This window comes from Meriones unguiculatus, chromosome 17 (genome assembly GCF_030254825.1).
Source record: "Meriones unguiculatus strain TT.TT164.6M chromosome 17, Bangor_MerUng_6.1, whole genome shotgun sequence".
NCBI lineage: Eukaryota > Metazoa > Chordata > Mammalia > Rodentia > Muridae > Meriones > Meriones unguiculatus.
This window is the reverse complement of record NC_083364.1, coordinates 36014257-36032109: the sequence shown is the minus strand read 5'-3', so window position 1 is coordinate 36032109 and position 17853 is coordinate 36014257. Positions and strand designations below refer to the sequence as shown.

Genomic DNA, 17853 nt, shown 5'->3' with positions numbered 1-17853 from the left:
TTTGGACAACTTGTGAGTGAAAAGTTGGAGACAAGTAGAATTTATATATAATTTTGGTTTTGTTTTTTTCAAGACAGTCTTGGCTGTCTTGGAACTCACTCTGTAGACTTTGAACACACAGAGATCCTCCTGCCTCTGCCTCCCAAGTGCTGAGATTAAAGGTGTGAGCCACCAAGCCCTGGCACAAGTTGTTTGTTTGTTTTTAGTTAATGAGTGTTCTGTCGGTATGTACACCTGCACCCCAGAAGAGAGGATCAGATCCCTGTATAGATGGTTGTGAGCCACCATGTGGTTGCTGGAAATTGAACTCGGGACCTCTGGAAGAGCAACCAGCATGCTCGTGACAGCTGAGTCATCTCTCCAGCCCCATACAATATATTCTTATCCCGCTTTTCTCCTCTGCCAGTTCTACCAGATCATCCCCACCCCCTTGTCATGTCCAAAGGAAACTCTAATTCTCTAAACTCCAAAAGGTAGCCCAAATATCCAGAAGTGAGCTCAAACTGGACTATAGTATTTCTAGCTGTGAGATAAAAGCCAGAATTACTCAGAAAATTTTAAGACCGGTTCCCTGACATCTGGCAGAAGGGACATAAATTTACCTAGGTGCCCATCAGCATATCCAAGTGCATGCCGACCTCCAGGCTCCCTAGAAGAGAGCCCTGGCCACATCCAGTCTCCTGGCTGTGTTCAGTCATGTTCAGTTCCCCTCTGTTCTGGACTCCCTCAGATGCCTCTGGCTGTTATCTCATGTCTACAATAAAACCTTAACCATATCATGTCAGCATTTTCTTCACTGTGCCCTCTTGAATACATTTCCTACCCCAGTAACTCAAGATCCTTTCTTTCAGAAGGTTTAAAAAAAAAAAAAAAGCCTGGGCGTGGTGACACAGGCCTTTAATTCCAGCACTCTCTAGGCAGAGGCAGGCAGATTGGCAGGCAGATCTCAGGGTTTGAGACTAGCAAGTTCTTTTTGTTTATTTGTTTTTTCCAAGACAGGATTTCTTTGTGTAGCCCTGGCTGTCCTGGAACTTCCTCCGTAGACCAGAGGCCAACCTGTTCTATAAGGGAGTTCTGTCAGGTCCCAAAGCAAACCAGGAAAAGTCTCACTTAGTACCTGTGGCTCTCTCTAGCACTCTCGCCACCCTACCCCCTACCCCTAAACCTCTCTAACCCAGGGGCTGGTCTCCACTTGCCTGTCATCTGTATAACTGCCATTTTGGCTGCATTCCCTTTTTGATCCCATGCACTCTCTTGGTCTTGGCACCTCTCTGCTTTCTCTCTTGCTCTTCCCAGCTCCCTCTCCTCTCATGGCCAGTCTAGACCCTTCCAGATGCCTCTGGCTGTTCTCTCCCTCATATCTACAATGAAACCCTCCTCAACCATACTTAGAAGTGGTTGTGTCCTCATTTTCACTCAAGCTGCAGGACAGCCAGGGCTACATAGAGAACCCCTGCCTCAAAAAAAAAAAAAAAAAGAAAGAAAGAAAGAAAGAAAAGAAACACACAGAAAGCAGGAACCAGAATATACAAGCGAAAGGCGAAAGACCAACAAGACAAGAAATGCCCAAGCAAAGCAAAATAAGAACAAAAAAAGTATACAAAAATGCCGTTGAGTTCCATATAAACTGCTTTATATGACTGCTCCATGATATGGTTAAGGCATCTGGAAGAGTACGGAGCAGTGACAGAAAGTAGATTAAACATTGGCAGTAGACTAGACAGGGCCAGGTCTATCTGTGAGAGAGAGGAGACTAGCAGAGAATAGAGAATAGAGAAAATACAGTGGGAGAAGCAGGGACAGAGTACAGACAGGATATAGCAAGAATAGCAGAGTTACAGGGAGAATAAACAGCTGTGGTGTAGGCTTAGATTTTTCATCAAACCTACTTTATTTAGTGTGCTTAAACACCTTTACCTCCCTTCCAACCCCTTGAGGTAGGAGATCAGTAGGGGAGAGGGCTGTAGTCCTTTTTTATCTACTTCCTGCTGATTAGGGTAGATGGGTCGTTAGGGGATTACCAGACTAAGTCAGGATACCAACAGTCCAGTCCAAACGCCAACACAAAGGAACAACAGGAAGTCAGTGAAAGCGGCAAGACCCAGCTGGATTGCCTGGAGAAGCTCTCTGGAACCTTGCTCTCTGCAAAACACGAAGATCAGTGCAGCGATGTTGATCCAAAAAAATATCTCACTCTGCATGGGCCTTTATATATGTCCTCTCCTCAAAATCCTCCTCCCCCCCCCCCCCCCCCCCCGCCGCGTGCTGATGTTCTCAGCTGAGTCTGGAGACCAGCATGAGCTTTGATATGCTGAGAGGTGCCAAAGGCAGCCACAGGTCCCTTCTGTCACAAGCAATGACTATTTTCACATCTACAATAAAACCCTTTGGTAGATGGAAACCAGTTTTGCAAGTTCCTGAGGAATTCTGACTTTTATCTAATCATCAGAAATCCTCCTATAGTCCAGGTTAAGCTCATTCTTGATATTTGAGCTGACTTTTGGAGATTGGGGAACTGGAGTTTCCTTTGGACCCGATAAGTACATTTTGTGTTAACCAACTAGTCCTGGGCTTGGAGCCTGCCCTGAAGTACAGTTAATATACTGAGTGAGATTCCCTGGAGGAAACTAATTTTTCCTTTGAAGAGGGTATCAATTGCAGATAGCTCCTTGGTTAGGGCTGGGAGCCATTTTTACTTTTCAGTGCTGGGACCCTGCCTGGCCTGAACATACAGGTCTTGTGCATGCCGCCACAGTCCCTGTGAGTTCATACGGGTCTCAGTCCTGCTGCGTTTGAAAGACCCTGTTTCCTTGGAGTCATCCATTACCTCTGGCTCTTACACTCTTTCCGCCTCTTCTTCGGAATAGAGCTCTGAACCCTGAGGGGAGGGGAAGGACGAAGTCTTTAAACTCACGCTGCAGTGTCCGACTCGGGGTAACTGGTTTAGTTCTGCTCTACTGCAAGAAGAAGTTTCTCTAATGATGGCTGAGCAAGACACTACCCATGGGTATAGGGGAATGGTATTAGGGGGTCATTTTATCGCAATGTTCCTTTAGCAGAATAATAGTATTTGCTTTTCCCCTGGACCCATAACCTATCAAGTCTCGGGTTCTTGGGTATCCAATGGTATCAGCCATGGGTTCTATCTCATGGAGTGGGCCTTAGATCCAATTAGAGAGTGATTGATTACTCCCACAACATTTGTGCCACTATTGCCCCACCATATCTCCCGGTCACTATTGTAGGCACAGGTAGGATGCAGAACACCTTCCAGCACCATAGGCTAGTCAGTAAAGGTGATGCCTGTTGCTAACACCGGCTTGACTTCTGCCCCTTCAGTGAAACATCCAAGTGTGGTCTTCAGCAACAGAGTCCAGGCAAGGGGTTGATAGGTAGCCCGCTAATGCTCCTACCTTAGCCTCCAGAGTGCTAGGATTACAGGCATCATTGTCATCCCAATTACACACACAGACACACACACACACACAGCTGTTGTTTTCAAGACAGGGTTTCTTTGTGTAGCCCTGGCTGTCCTGGAACTAGCTCTTTAAATCAGGCTGGCCTCAGACTCAGAGATATCTGCTTGCTTTGGCCTCCCAAGTTCTGGGATTAAAGGTGTATGCCACCACTACCAGGCCAATTTTTTAAATAAGAAAAATAAACATAGTGTGAGGCACATTCCTATAATCCCACTGTAAGAGGCTGAAGTAAGAGGCCAGATAAGATAAGAGTGAGACTGTTTCAAAACAAAACAGAAAGAAAAAATGTTTTGTTGTTGTTGTTGTTTTATTGTTTTTTGTTTGTTTTTTTTTGTGACGCATGAAGATCACAGAAATTGAAAACTAGACTGGTGAAGCACACTTGTAATCCCAGCACGTGGGAGGCAGGGGCAGTAGACATCTAAGTTCAAGGCCAGCCTGGTCTACAAAGTGAGTTCAGGACTGCCAAGGCTACACAGAGAAACCCTGTCTCAAAAAGCAAAACAAAGCAAAAAGTTCCAAAACCTCTATGTAAAAGATACTGTGGAACACAACATACTCATTTACATCTTCCTGGCTGCTTTTGGTCTTTAGTAGGCACAAGGACCATGTGATCCTCAACACCTAAAATGCCATCTGCCCCTTAAACAAAAAGTTTGCAGAGCACAGTGCTCCAATGCCTAATCACAGCCTAAATAATTTTGCTGCATCTAATCCATAGCTGCTCTGGTGCACAAATCAGGAAGGAGCAGGTTTAGGCTGCTTCCAGGCTTACAAGCTCTAGCTCAGCATCCTGTTTTAGAAAACTGTAGGCCTTGACCTCTGCATTCATCAAAACCTAAGAGGGCTGCAGAGAGGGCTCAGTAGTTTGGAACACTTACCATTCTTGCAGAGGACCTGAGCTGGGTTCCCAGGACTCAAATCAGGCAGCTTACAGTTCCCTGTAAGAGGGGATCCAATATTCTGGCCTCTGAGGACACCTGCATTCATCTGCACAAGCCCGCCTCCCAACACACACGCATATACATAGAGACATATAATTTAAAAACTAATAAAAAGAAGCTCCCTGGTGCTTTTCCAAGCTCTTCTTGTAACCTTCACCCTGATGGCTTTATTTAAAAGTTGCTGGGAGACACCCTGTTGCAAGTTCCAGTGGAGCCAGACTAATTTTACTGTTCAAACTGTGGTTCAGAGAGTACCTTCTTCAGCTAGACATGGTTGCACATTTGGGAGGTAGAGGCAAGAGGATACGGAGGAAAATAAGACCATCTCCGGCTATATAGTGAGTTTGAGGCCAGCTTGGGCTATATGAAACAGTATATCAACAAACAAACAAAACAAAACAAAACAAAGGGATCTGAAGAGATGGCTCAGAAGTTAGGAGCACTGGCTCTTCTTCCAGAGGTCCTGAGTTCCATTCCCAGCAACCACATGGTGGCTCACAACCATCTACAGTGAGATCTGGTGCCCTCTTCTGGCGAGCAGGTGTACATGCAGGCAGAACATAGTATACACAATACATAAACAAATCTTAAAAAAAAATTCACTCAAATTATTGTTTAGATCAACGTCCCTTATTCTAACTCCAAAATCTCACCTTCGCTGTCCACCCTTCACAATGTCCCAGAGTGGCTTTCCTATGTCTGTGTTTGAAACCTTTCAGCAGCTTGTTATGGCCATCCCCCCCAGCATTCATACTCCTTTGCCTGTAGGTAAGACTCTTCGTGATGTGACTGGCTTGCTGTGCCTTCCTCCTGGCACTAGGCAGCAGGCTGAGGCCATTGGAGAGAGAGCACAGAGCAGGGTACACCGCTGCCGCAGCTCAGTGCTCACAGCCTCTGCAGCTGCCCCTTGACTCAATGGCGCCAGAGCTAGCCAATCCTATTCCTGGCATAAGCTTCGCATCCACAGGCCAGCTTAAAATCTGTCTGACACTGTGGTGGTTTGACTAAGAATGGCCCCCATGAGCGCATCTATTTGAGTGCTTGGTCTGATGTTGAACTGTTTAGGAAGGAACTGTCGAAGGAGGTATCACCTGAGCTTTTTGAGGTTTGAAAAGCCCATGCCGGGCCCAGTCTCTTTCTCTCTACCTCCAAACTTTCAGAGAAGGCATAAGCTCTCAACCACTGCTCCAGCGCCATGCCTGCCTGCAGCCATGCTCTCCGCCATGGTGACCGTGGACTCACTCTCTGTAAATGTAAGCCTCAATAAACTGTAATTTTATAAACTGCCTTGGGCATGGTGTATCTTCGCAGGGGTAGAGAAGTGAGTACTGTTGGGTTGTGCAGCAAACTTACACGGCGGGTTCACAAATCACACCACGCGACTGGGTCTGCATGGGAGGTTTATTAAAGGAAGGGGGAAGGGGTCACAGAGACCCCCTCTGGGTAGGGCAAGAGAGGAGAAGATTGGAGGTGGTGGGATTTCTCTTACAAGGTGACCCAGAGCTTGTGCAGGTGGTTTCAGATGGTCTGTTGATGGCTTCACAGATGCCTGATATCCAGTTTGTCAGGTCCCTTGGGGCTAGCCACAGAGATGCCTGCTTCCGGAGCCCAACAACTACAACAACTGCCACACTTCTCCGTTGGACTAACTCTTCAGACTATCATCAGCTCAGACGCAACCAAAGCCCTCCTCAGCCTTGCTCCGAAGTTCACTGCTCCTCTCAGCTCTATGGCACCTGTGTCAAACGCTAAATAGTTCTTTCCACGTGGTGTCCGAATTGTGGTAACCGGACCATCAGTGTGAAGGGCAGGGCAGTGCCGCGATGCCGGCCTGTGATGGCTCCTCAGAATCCACTGCTTGTTGAACTACAGTGCATGCTACTGGGAAGAACCCCGGAAGACTAGTCTGCTAGAGCCAGTCCAACACATTTCCTCCGTCAGGGCGGACTAATCAGCAGAAGCCCGTGGTTGTTGCTGTTTGCTGAGGTCTCTCTAGTTAGCCAAGACTGGCCTTAATTCGTGATTCTCCTGCCTCAGGTCCCTGAGTGCTGGTGTTATAAGCATGACCTACCACGTTCGTATTTTCTCACAGTTCAGTAAACTAGAAATTGAAGAGCAAGGCAACAGCAAATTTAGTGTCTATGGAGGCCTGTGTCTTTGACTTGCAGATGGTAGACCCCTTGCTGGGTTCTTAAGTGATCTTTCCTTTGTTCTAATGTATCAACTGAGGTCTGGGTCTCCCTCTCCCCATCTTCCCCTTCTTCCTTCTCCTCTTCATCCTTTTAACAATTGGGGGTGCGGGGGGAGTGGATTGATGGCTTAGTGATTAAGAGCACAGCTGATTCTTCCGGAGAAGCCAGGTTTCAGTTCCCAGCACCCACATGGTCATCACAACCATCTGTGAGTCCAGTTTCAAGGAATCTCGCCGACTTTTCTGCCCGACGTAGATGCATGCAGTCACACAGACATACATACAGGCAAAATGCCCATATACACAAATAAAATAAAACAAAATTAAATTATTAGACTCATTTATTTGTGTCTGGAGGTAGGAGCTGTGCATGTACCGTGGTGTTTGTATTTGTGTGTGTGTGTACACATGTGTACAGGTCAGAGGACAATATATAAGAGTCTGTGAGTCTCTTCTTTCCTCCCACCACGTGGTTCTGGGGATTAAACCCCAGGTCTTAGGTTTAGCAGCAGGCATTGTCCAGTGAGCCATCTCATTGCTCCTTCTTTCTTTTGAAATGGCTCAGGGAAGGTCAGGTTACCCTGACCCCACATCTCCACTCTGTAGCATCATCTTGTGCATAAACAAAAGGTTTCTCTCTTTTTCTGATGAAGGACGCCTTTAGGGTGTTTTATAGGTCAAAGGTTCCTTCTTCCCTGCTGTGAGAGGAGAAAATGTAAAGAAAATGTTTCTTTAAGAAATGACAATTGTATAAGGTTTTACTGGTCAAAGAGTTCCTCCATCCCTTCTTCAAAAGGGTCTATTACTATTTAAAATCCAGCCATCAGCCTGCGCCTGGTGTGCTGTAACTGCAGCCTTTTTGGCTTTAAGAACCCTCTCAGGCCTCCCTTCTCCACCAAGAGTTCTGAGGCACTAGCCTGCTCTTAATCACCAGCTAATTAAGGACCCACGAAATACTCTTCACTGCTTTAATAAACATAATGATCTGAAGGTTTCTCCTGTGGAGTATTTTCCTTCCTTCCTTCTCCAGTATTGGAGACTGACCCTAGAACTCTGCTTATAGTATACCAGTAAGCTGTAGCCTTGGCCCTACCATCTTGAGACAGGGGCTCTCTAAATTGCCCAGAACCTCCTTCCCCTCCTGCCTCGGGCTACTAAGTCTTTTCATTTGTTTGAGACAGGGTCTCAATATTGTAGCCGAGGCTGGTCTAGAACTGATGATACTCCTGGATCCAGCTCTGAGATCACAGGTGTGTACCACCATGCCCAGTCTCCTGCTCTTCTTGTAAGGATGCCAACCCTACTGGGCTGGGATCTCACCTTTATGACCTCATGTATTCTTGATAACCATGCCACGCCCTGTCTCCAATACAGTCATTTTAGTGATTAGGGCTTCAGCCTACGATTTTGAGAAAACACAATTGTGTCTATTATAATGTTAAACTTAAATTTAGAAGTTAGGGGGTCAGCTAGGCAGTGGTGGCAGACACCTTAATCCCTTAATCCCTGCACTCAGGAAGCAGAGGCAGGCAGATTTTCTGAGTTCGAGGCCAACCTCGTCTACAAGCTAGTTCCAGGACAGCCAAGGCTACACAGAGAAACCCTGTCTTCAAAACCCAAAAAAAGGAAAGAAAAGAAGAAGAAGAAGAAGAAGAAAAAGAAGAAGAAGAAGAAGAAGAAGAAGAAGAAGGAGAAGAAGAAGTGATGGGGTCACCTAGTTGTGTTTGAGATTAGAGTCCATTATCATCTGCAAGTCTCAGCTACTCTGTCTTAACGTGTGACCAACTTTTATGGGATTGTTAAGAGGCTGAAATGAGATCATTTATACAGCAGCATTGACTTCGTTGCTCTATTACTGTATCATCTTCAAAGTACAGTGTGACTTTCAGTTTATTGCATCATTCCCCCTATGTACAAGGGAGTGCTGTTATCCTAGAGGAAGGCCTAAGAGAGATTCACAGCCCATTCTTGCAGAAAGGGTTGGAGGAGGAAGCTTGCCACGAGAGCACCAATTCACGAGAGGACATCCGTTACCTAGCACTTCTCCCAGAAGCTGCAGAACAGGCCGAGGATGCTATTGATGACTTGGATAGCCACCAGGAGAAGCTGGAGGAGGCTGATGCACAGGAGGGTGGAGAAGAAGGCCACATGCCAAACCACAGCCTTAGAGGGCTCCAGGCAGACAGAGGTCCAGAGTGTGCGCTCATACAAATAATTCCTAGCCCAGAGAACACGGAGGTCAGAGGTGGGGGAATAAATGAGAACTGACAATCAAGGAACTCCAGTAGAAAACACAAGGGTCAGGGCTCGCCTGGCTTGGTTCACCGGACTGGGTTTATGAGTGACTGTTACCTGTTGGGCAGATCTTTGAAGGGATAGCCGAATTTCCAAGCTTGTGTCTGATTGAAGAATGTCACATCGAACATACAAAAGGGACCATCTTTCAAGGCTACTCCAGAAGTGACAAAGCAAATCAGGGCCCCAAGCAGAGCCAGGCCACTTGACAACAGAGCAGTGAGAAACTGCAGAGGAGGCAGAAATAGAACCCACATGAGGCTGTGGTCAGGGACCCAGGGTGGGGGCCTGGGGTGTGTGACATGGCCAAGTCTGACTTCTCTGGTGGCCAGGCATTCTCTTACCCTATCACAGGGGAGGGGGGGTAACACATTGCTTTAAAACACACACACACAAAGAATCCAGGTTAATTATAACTATGTAGCTCAGGATGACCTTGAACTCCTGATCCTCCAGTCTCTGCCTTCCATAAATGGGTGTTAAAAGGAGTGAACCAACACACCAACTTGAGATATTTAAAGATCAGTACAAATGAAGAAGCTGTAATTAATAAAGTGCAAATTTATTCTGGTCCTTGTATCATTATCTGTACAGTAGAAGAATTAGATAATAAATTGGTGATTGGATTATTTCTAATGGTAAGGAAAAAGTCTGTGTGTGTGGCCCACATATGAACAGGTGTCTGAGACGGGGGATTCATGTATGTGGTTGGCTTGGGTTGGTTCTGTGTTCGCTTTAGTGCTGGGCATCCACCGCAGTCTTTCACGCATGTTAGGCAAATGCTCTTCCACTGAGTTACCCTCCAGCCCTCTAAGAAAATAGTTAACTAGCCAAGCACCAGCACTGGGGTTGTGAAGCAGGAGGACGATAAGTTCAAGGCTAGTTCCTGGCAACATAGTGAAAAATTGTCTCAAGAAAACCCAAATAGCAGGCATGGTGGTGCATGCCTGTAATCCCAGCACTTGGAGAGGTAGAGGTAGGCTGATCTCCGTGAGTTCTAGGCCAAACTGGTCTACAAAGCAGGTCCAGGACAGCCAAGGCTACACAGAAAAGCCCTGTCTCAAAAACAAATAAACAGACAAAAACAAAAAGAAGAAAATAAAATAGAAACCAAATAGGGGTTGGAGAAAGATGGCTCAGCTGTTAAGAGCACTGGTTGCCCTGCCAGAGGACCTGAGTTTTATTCCCAGCACCCACATGGCAGCTCACAACTATCTGTAAGTCCAGTTCTGGCCTCCACAGATACCAGGCACACAAACATACAAGCAGCCAAAACACCACACACATGAAATCAAATATAAAATAACTAAGTAAATACATTTAAAAAAACAGCCGGGAATTTTTCTATAAAAGATATATAATTACAGTATACATAAATTCTATTCATACTATCAGGTATCAAAGAAAATAGCAGCTTATCACATTTCGCAGACATTTGTGGTTCATTAGCCACTTCCTCCTTTGCCCTGACCAACTCCCTTCTTAGAGATGAGACTGGAAAACTTAGGTCACTTGCCAAGAGTTTGGAGTTGTTAAATGGCATAGGCAGGAGCTGACTTCAAGCCTGAAAACTAAAATCGCCCCTTGAGCCTTCTGCCTCTAGAGCAGAGAATGCGGGAGTTGTGTTAAAGGCGGGGAGAGGCGCTGACGCTTACGTGCAGACAGGGTGCGCTCTTACTGAGGAAGCCCGTCAGGGAGATGAGAGTCGCAGCCAGGAGCACCTGCAGAGCAGAGAAGTGTGTTAGCAGGAGCAGGTTAAGAACACGGATGTTCTTTCAGAGGACCCAGGTCTGGGTTCCAGTACACACAACGGCTTACAACTCCAGCCCCAGGGAATATGACACCCTCTTCTGGCCTCTGAAAGTTCCTGTACCCACTCGGTACACAGAGGTACCCACAGTCAAAACACCCACACACTAAAATAAATAAACCTAAGAGACTGGGTGAGTTACAGTTCTGGCGACCGCACATAGCTGTTGAAACGGACTTTGGGTCCAGGTTGAAGGGTTAGCCTGCTTTGACTCTAGCATCCATCCTGGCTTCCTGGATACAAGCTAAAAAACCCAGCAACCCATGACAAGTCCCCCTTTTCCGTGGACCATTCATGGGCTCAATGCCAGCTTGTCGGAACACCCCAATACCACTTCCCAACCCCATTCCTAAAAGGATGCTTTGGGAATTCCCACCCACCGAACCCAAGACACCTACCATGAGGCCTCCTCCCCAGAGCCCAGAGCCCAGCAGGGCATGCTTGCCAATGAGGCCCCTCGTCAGATAGGTCACGTCCCAGTTAGGGAAGAGGAGGGCGATGTTGGCCCCAGCAGCAAACAGGGATGAAGTCCCGAGGCTCAGCCCTAGGAAGCGGGCACAGGTCCGCGAGCAAGCCATTGTGCGGCGAAAAGACAGCACCCTGGAATGATGGGCGAGGGTCAGGGCAGGGCAAGGGCGGGAGGGCCCAACAGGATGTGGTACACGACAAAATGGAGACGGCTTCTGTGAATAGGTCATATCAAGGACGGTTGCAGAACTTTTTTTTTTTTTTAAACACACTGAATTTCTAAGCCTTCCCCAATAAATAGGCATTGCAGCCTCCATTTTTATGCCAGGTTTCGATCACACACATTCCCACAGCCCATCCTATTTTGTGTGTGCCCTATTATAACCAGTGGTTATTTCTCTATTTGTCTTTAAAATTGTGTTACATCTTATTCATTTACGTGTGTGCGCACGGGGCATTTGTGTGACACATCCATGTGTGGAGGTTAGGGGACAGCTTCCTCCATCCTCCCTCTCTCTTTGGTTTTTCAAGACAGAGTTCCTCTGTGTAGCCCTGGTTGTCCTAGACTTGCTTTGTAAAGAAGGCTGGCCTCGAATTCTGAGATCTGCCTGCCTCTGGCCTGCCCAGTGCTGGGATTAAAGGTGTGCTCCACCACCATCCCTATCAATTTCCTTTAAAGAAAAAGTATTTATTTTATGCATATGGATGTTTTATCTGCATGTACATCTATCTGCACCCGGAAGAGGTCATCTGAGTCCACAAGACTACAGTTATAGACAGTTGTGAGCCACCATGTGGGTGCTGGGAACTGAACCTCTGAAAAAGCAGCCAGTGTTCTTAACTGCTGAGCCATCTGCACAGCCCCAGAGGACAATTTTTATTTTTTTAATTTTGTTTTGTTTTGTTTTTGTTTTTGTTTTTGTTTTTAGAGACAGGGTTTCTCTGTGTGGCCCTGGCTGTCCTGGAACTCACTCTATAGACCAGGCTGGCCTCAAACTCACAAAGATCCTCCTGCCTCTGCCTCCCTAGTGCTGGTATTAAAGGCATACGCCACTGCCTCCAGGCCCCAGAGGTACCCCAGAAGAGGGTACCCTCTTCTGGCATGCAGACACACATGCAGACAGACCATTGTATACATAATAAATAAATAGATCTTAACAACAACAAAAAAAAAAAAACTTAAAAAAAAAAAAAGAATACCACTGACAAGAAGCATGGAAAATGGGCATCTTGATGATACTTTAAAAGCTTGTATGGAATAGAGATAATCATTGGGTGTTGAAATGACTCAGCAGGTAAAGGTGCTTGCCACCAAGCCTGACAAGTTGAGTTCGATCTCGGGAAATCCACATACCCACATGATGGAAGGAGAGAATGGACTCTTGAAAATTGTCCTCTGGGGCCTGGAGGCAGTGGCGTACACAACAAACAACAACAGCAAAAGAAAACCATTGACTTGGCTGGAGAGATGGCTCAGAGGTGAAGAGCACTGGCTGCTCTTCCAGAGGTCCTGAGTTCAATTCCCAGCAACCACATGGTGGCTCACGGCCATCTAAAATGAGATCTGGTGCTCTCTTCTGGCATACAGGTGTACATGCAGGCAGAACACTGTATACATAATACATAAATAAATCTTTAAAAAAAAAAAGTTTGGGCCAGGTCATATGAGCCCAGGATTTTAATGTTAGTCTGGGGGTGGGGAGACAGACAGACAGACAGACTGACTGACTGGCTGACTACTGTTAGAGGTTTGTCTTTATGTTGTTTTACTTAGGACAAGGTCTCACTCTGTGGAGTTGATCCGGACCTCACCATGAACAACAACCTGCCTCAGACTTAAGAGCTCAGCCTGCTTCTGCCTTTGGGAGTGCGCCACCAACCATACCCAGCCCTGTCAGCCTTTATACATGTATATGCATTGTGGGTGAGGATAAGAAGAATCAAAATGGTCCCACACTGCTGGTGAGAATGGGATGGTTAAACTGTTCTAGGAAACAGTGTGGCACTGTCTTTTGACTAAACATTGACTTACCAAATCAACCAGTAATTCCATGTTTTATGAAAGTGCATAAAATGCTTGCCCACACAAGCGCTGATATTTGAATGTCCGTAGTAGCTTTATTCGTGAAAGTTAAAATTAGACATGTGCTAATAACCCACCAACAAAATGCATTTTATATGTGCACATAAGGAAATATTCAGCCATAAAAAGGAAGTCTTGGTCCGTGCTAGAGGTGGCTCACACCTGAAATCCCAGTAATTTAGTTGAAGCAGAAAGAATATGAGTGGGGGCTGCCTGACTGCATAGTGAGATTCAGGTCAGACAGGAAAACAGAGAGAGACCCTGTCTCAACAAACAAACAAACAAACAAAAACAAAAACTGAACACAAATAAAGAAGACTTCAAACCAAAAAACCTAGGTTTTTTGGTAAGTCTGTGATAAGGAGGTGGTTGCCAGAAACAGCACTGAAGAGGCAGGCTTTCTCCTCAGCTGGGCTCCACAGCCCTTGATGGCCTGTGACTCCCCTCAGCCCACATTCTCCTCCCTTCCCCCAAGCACCTACTGCCCGCTGCAGTTTTTCTGTTCTGTGTGGTGAGTGGCCTTTCCCAAGCCCTTTCACACCGAATAATAAAGTAGCTTGCTCCAAGTAAAGGGCTTCTGGGTCACGGTAGAGGATGGGGCCCATGCTAGGGGAGCTGGGGTTGGAGGTGAAGGGCAGATTTCACCCAGGGACACCAGGACCAGGAGGGGAGGGGTTGTGAGGAGCTAGAAAAGATGACAGGAGCCACCTTCTGAAGCCCCTTGCACCTTCTGAAGCTCCTCAAACCAGAAGAAGCCTCAGGATGTGATCCTTTCCAGCATCAAGAGGCAAGGCCCTCTAGAAAATATTCCTCCCTGCCATGCTGGAGGTTGTGTTCTTCTGGTTTTGTTTTTTTTTTCCCTTGTACTAAGTTCCTCATCGTCTTGTGATCTGGGCCATCTTCCCCGCCCCCTCCCCCCATTATCTTGCCATTTAAGGGCAGTGCCCCACTTGTGACATCAACTAACCCGCTGTCTTTCCGAGGCCTGATTTCGTCAGGGTCCAGAAAGAGCTGATAGGTTACTGGCCATTCAGGAATATGATTTTTTTTTAAATGTGATTCAATTGTTTTAATTACTTTGTTTGTTTGTTTGTTTGTTTGTTTCTTTCTTTTTTCTTTTTTCAAGACAGGGTTTCTCTGTGTAGCCTTGGCTGTCCTAGAAGTCCCTCTGTAGACCAGGCTGGGCAGGAACTTATATCACACAGGTCCACCTGCCTCTGCCTCCCAAGTGCTGGGATTAAAGGTGTGTGCCACCACTGCCCACAGAATGAGGTTGCTTTTTTTTTTAATTTTAATGTATTTATTTACATATTTTTAACTTACATATATTAGTGCTCTCTCTGCATGTACACCTGCATGCCAGAAGAGGGCATCAGACCCCAGTATATATGGTTGTGAGCCACCATGTGGTTGCTGGGAATCAAACTCAGGACCTCTGGAAGGGCAGCCAGTGCTCTTTCTTAACCATTGAGCCATTTGTCTAGCCCCAGAATGTTTTTTGGAACCTGGCCAAGGAGCCACTTTTAGCCAGGAATGCCTTTAACACCTGCTCATACCACTAGTGAGTGAGGCACTTCCAGAACCCTCCAAGTACCAAAACCAAACTCTCCTGCCGAGGTTTCCTCTCAGAAAAATCACAGGAAAGGCTTGAAAATTATCAAGCCCGAGTCAGGCACAGCGACACATACCTATAACTCCAAACTTGGGAAGTAGAAGCAAGCAGATTAGGAGTTCAAGGCTGTCTTCCACATAGTGAGTTTGAGGCCATCCATGGCTAAAAGAGACCCTGTCTCAAAAACTCCCAAATGAAACAAACAAGAAAAGACTCTCAGTTATTACTGAACTTTAGATAATCAACAAATGAGTAATTCTTGAAGTCAGGCGTGTCGGTGTGTGCCTGTTACCCCAGTTTCTTGGGACTGGAAGTAAGAGACTTAGAGTTGGCTGGCGTGGTGGCCCAGACCTTTAATCCCAGTACTCAGGAGGCAGAGGCCAGATCTCTGTGAATTCAAAGTCAGCCTAGTCTACAAAGTGAGTTGCAGGGTAACCAGGGCTATACAGAACAACTTTTTCTCGAAAACTGAGAGAGAGAGAGAGAGAGAGAGAGAGAGAGAGAGAGAAAGAATTTAGAGTTCAAGGCCAACCTTGGCTACATAGTATAATAGAGACCAGCCGAGGCTACTAGAGTCTAGGCTCAAAATAAACAAATAAATAAATAAATAAATAAATAACCAACTAAACAAAGCAAACAAATTTAAACAAATAGAGGAAAAGCCACAAACCTGAGTGTGGTCTTATAGGCGAGTGGAATCAGAGACCCTATAACAATGGGCTCACGGGGCCTTGGTGAGGCACCAAGTCAGAATCAACATGGCCAAGCCGTAAGGGCGTAGAGAAGGATGTGTTACATGTATTGTCAAAGAGAGCAACTGCAGGAGGGGGATTTGACTCAGGGGCCTCTTCCTAGTTGTACAGGGGTGGGCCCTCTGCGTGAAAGTACGCATACACAAGCATGCTCAGGGAAGTCATTCTGAGCCAGCTCAAGTTGAGTCTTAATCTAAAATGAAAAACTAGACATATTTGAGGGCGGGAGGCGCACACATGTAGAAGCGATGAGCAGAAATATCTCTGGGCACACTCAGCTTGAAATGTAAGATTCTGGCTGAAAACAGAGGAAAAATATACCTTGATGGAGAATGAACACAAACGTTTGCCCTTGAAGAAGCTGGCTTTGCTTAGTCGCTAGTGACCCTTGGCTGGCCTGCCCATCAGGCTCTACGCTAAGGGCAAGGAGTCCCAACTCAGTCTAAAGACAGAGGAGACTGTGACTTGCTTTGACTTTCACTTCCTATGACCGTTCCCATAGAAATCACAACACCCTGAGACATCCTTCCAAACACGCGAGTCAGAAGATTAGCAAAGAGGTTGCTCTTCATGTGAGCAGAGACAGGCGGGATCAGAAGGTCAAACTTGGTTTTGTTTGTTTTTGAGACAAGGTGTCTTGTGGCCCAAACCTTGAATTTGTGGCCTCGAATGCCTGGTCTTTCTGATTCCATTTCCCAAGTGCTAGGACCTCAGGTATGCACCATCATGCCCCAAAAGTCAAATCTTAACAGGAGGCTGTAGAGGAGGCCCTTGTTCGAACCTGAGATGCAGGCTGTGTGAACCAGTCACCGGCCACTGCCTAGCGCAAATTCCATGTCTGTGTTTTCCCCACTTCCCACCTTCCTTCCCCAGGTCATATTTATCAAATGCCGGACTTTGCCGGACACTGTTCTAGAGCCTCGGGACACAATGGTGGAAAAAAATACAGTCCCTTTCCTCAAGGACTGAAAGTAGGGGGAACAGGCAAAAAGGGAGGAGACTGTAGTAAGAGCAGAAGCTTAGGGAGCAGCTTAACCCTTGCCTGCAGGACAAGGCTTTCTGGAAGGAGCACTGTCACAGGAAAACTCGACTATTAAGGCACTGGATGGAAAAGGTATTCTAGGCACACACAGAGGCCCGAAGTCCCCGAGACACAGGCCTGAGTCCCACAGTGGTTAAGGGGCAGAGCCAGGACTCCGCATTGCAAGACTGGCGCTCTTAACTGCTAGGCCCTACTGTTCTTGGACCTCATTTTACTGGACCCTTCCATTTCTGCTTACCTGCGTCTGATGGCAAGAATCAGGATGGGAGAACAAGAAAGTGGAGGAGACGCTCTGTTCAAAGTGGGCCTTGGCTCCTGCAGCCTCAGCTAGGACTCCTACAAGGTCAGGGTTGCAGGGTCAGAAGGGCTCTGTTATATGCTGAGGTTGCCTCGGCATTCATGTGAGAGTGGGTGTGTGTGTGTCCACAGCTGCCCACGGGCCTCCGCTGAAGGCTTTCTGTCACAGTCAAACCCTATGCTCATGACCCACTCTCTTCTCATTTTCATGTGACTCCGAGGGAAGGAAACAACATGCCAGAGCCTCATAGCATCAATGGTCTCAGTGAGTCACCGGATGCACCCAGGAGAAACACCTCAGCCTCCCCTGCCACCAAAACCCTTCCCTGACAGCAGCTTCTCCTGTCCTGCTGGAGCCTCTCTCCTTGCAGAATCTGGGCTCCGTCTGTGGCAGCAACACTGAGCACAGCCCTGCCTTTCTCCCTTCTCACCCCCCCTACTTGGTTGGCCTCACTGTCTTTCTCCTCTCTCCTGCGTTCAAACACCAGGCACCATCCTCCAGTGTCACGGTCACAACAAACCCTTTGTGCTGCGCTGTGATCGGAGCCCCAGAGCTGCCTTTGACAAGCTCCTATTCGAAGCCCCAGCCACCAGATCTGGAAGCTCCCTACAATCCTAAAGAGAGGAAGCAGGAACCCTGCCTCAAAAACAAATTAAAACAAAACAAAAAACCAACTAGCTTAAAATCATTCTGTGTGGCACATTAACAGTGAAGATGGTAACTAATATCCAAGAATTTTTGTATCTTTTTTTTTCCAGAAACCATCCAAGTAAAACATTTTTCTGTAATTAACTCTTTCTTTCTCATAGTTAGCAGAGATGATTACAGAGCCAGAGTTAAGAATTTTACAGATGGTAGAACTAAGTTCATAAATTCTGG

At 46.6% G+C, this 17853-nt stretch overlaps 1 protein-coding gene across 3 annotated transcripts; it reads right to left on the bottom strand.

Moving 5' to 3' along the window:
• Positions 1-5806: 5806 nt before the first annotated feature.
• On the bottom strand, positions 5807-17136 carry Tm4sf19 (transmembrane 4 L six family member 19). Of its 3 annotated transcripts, none has more exons than XM_060370217.1 (6): positions 16915-17136; positions 11118-11319; positions 10565-10630; positions 8967-9136; positions 8649-8832; positions 5807-7309 (listed from the first exon to the last, which is right to left on the bottom strand). In XM_060370217.1, the coding sequence occupies exons 2-5, from the start codon at positions 11295-11297 to the stop codon at positions 8649-8651; spliced, it is 600 nt and encodes a 199-aa protein (XP_060226200.1). In that variant the 5' UTR covers positions 11298-11319; positions 16915-17136; the 3' UTR covers positions 5807-7309. The 3 variants fall into 3 exon arrangements, with proteins under 3 accessions (XP_060226200.1, XP_021491018.2, XP_060226201.1); XM_021635343.2 differs by having other exon boundaries at positions 5807-7312; positions 16915-17134; XM_060370218.1 differs by lacking the exon at positions 16915-17136 and adding an exon at positions 14959-15034 and having other exon boundaries at positions 5807-7312.
• Between the last annotated feature and the right edge of the window lie 717 nt (positions 17137-17853).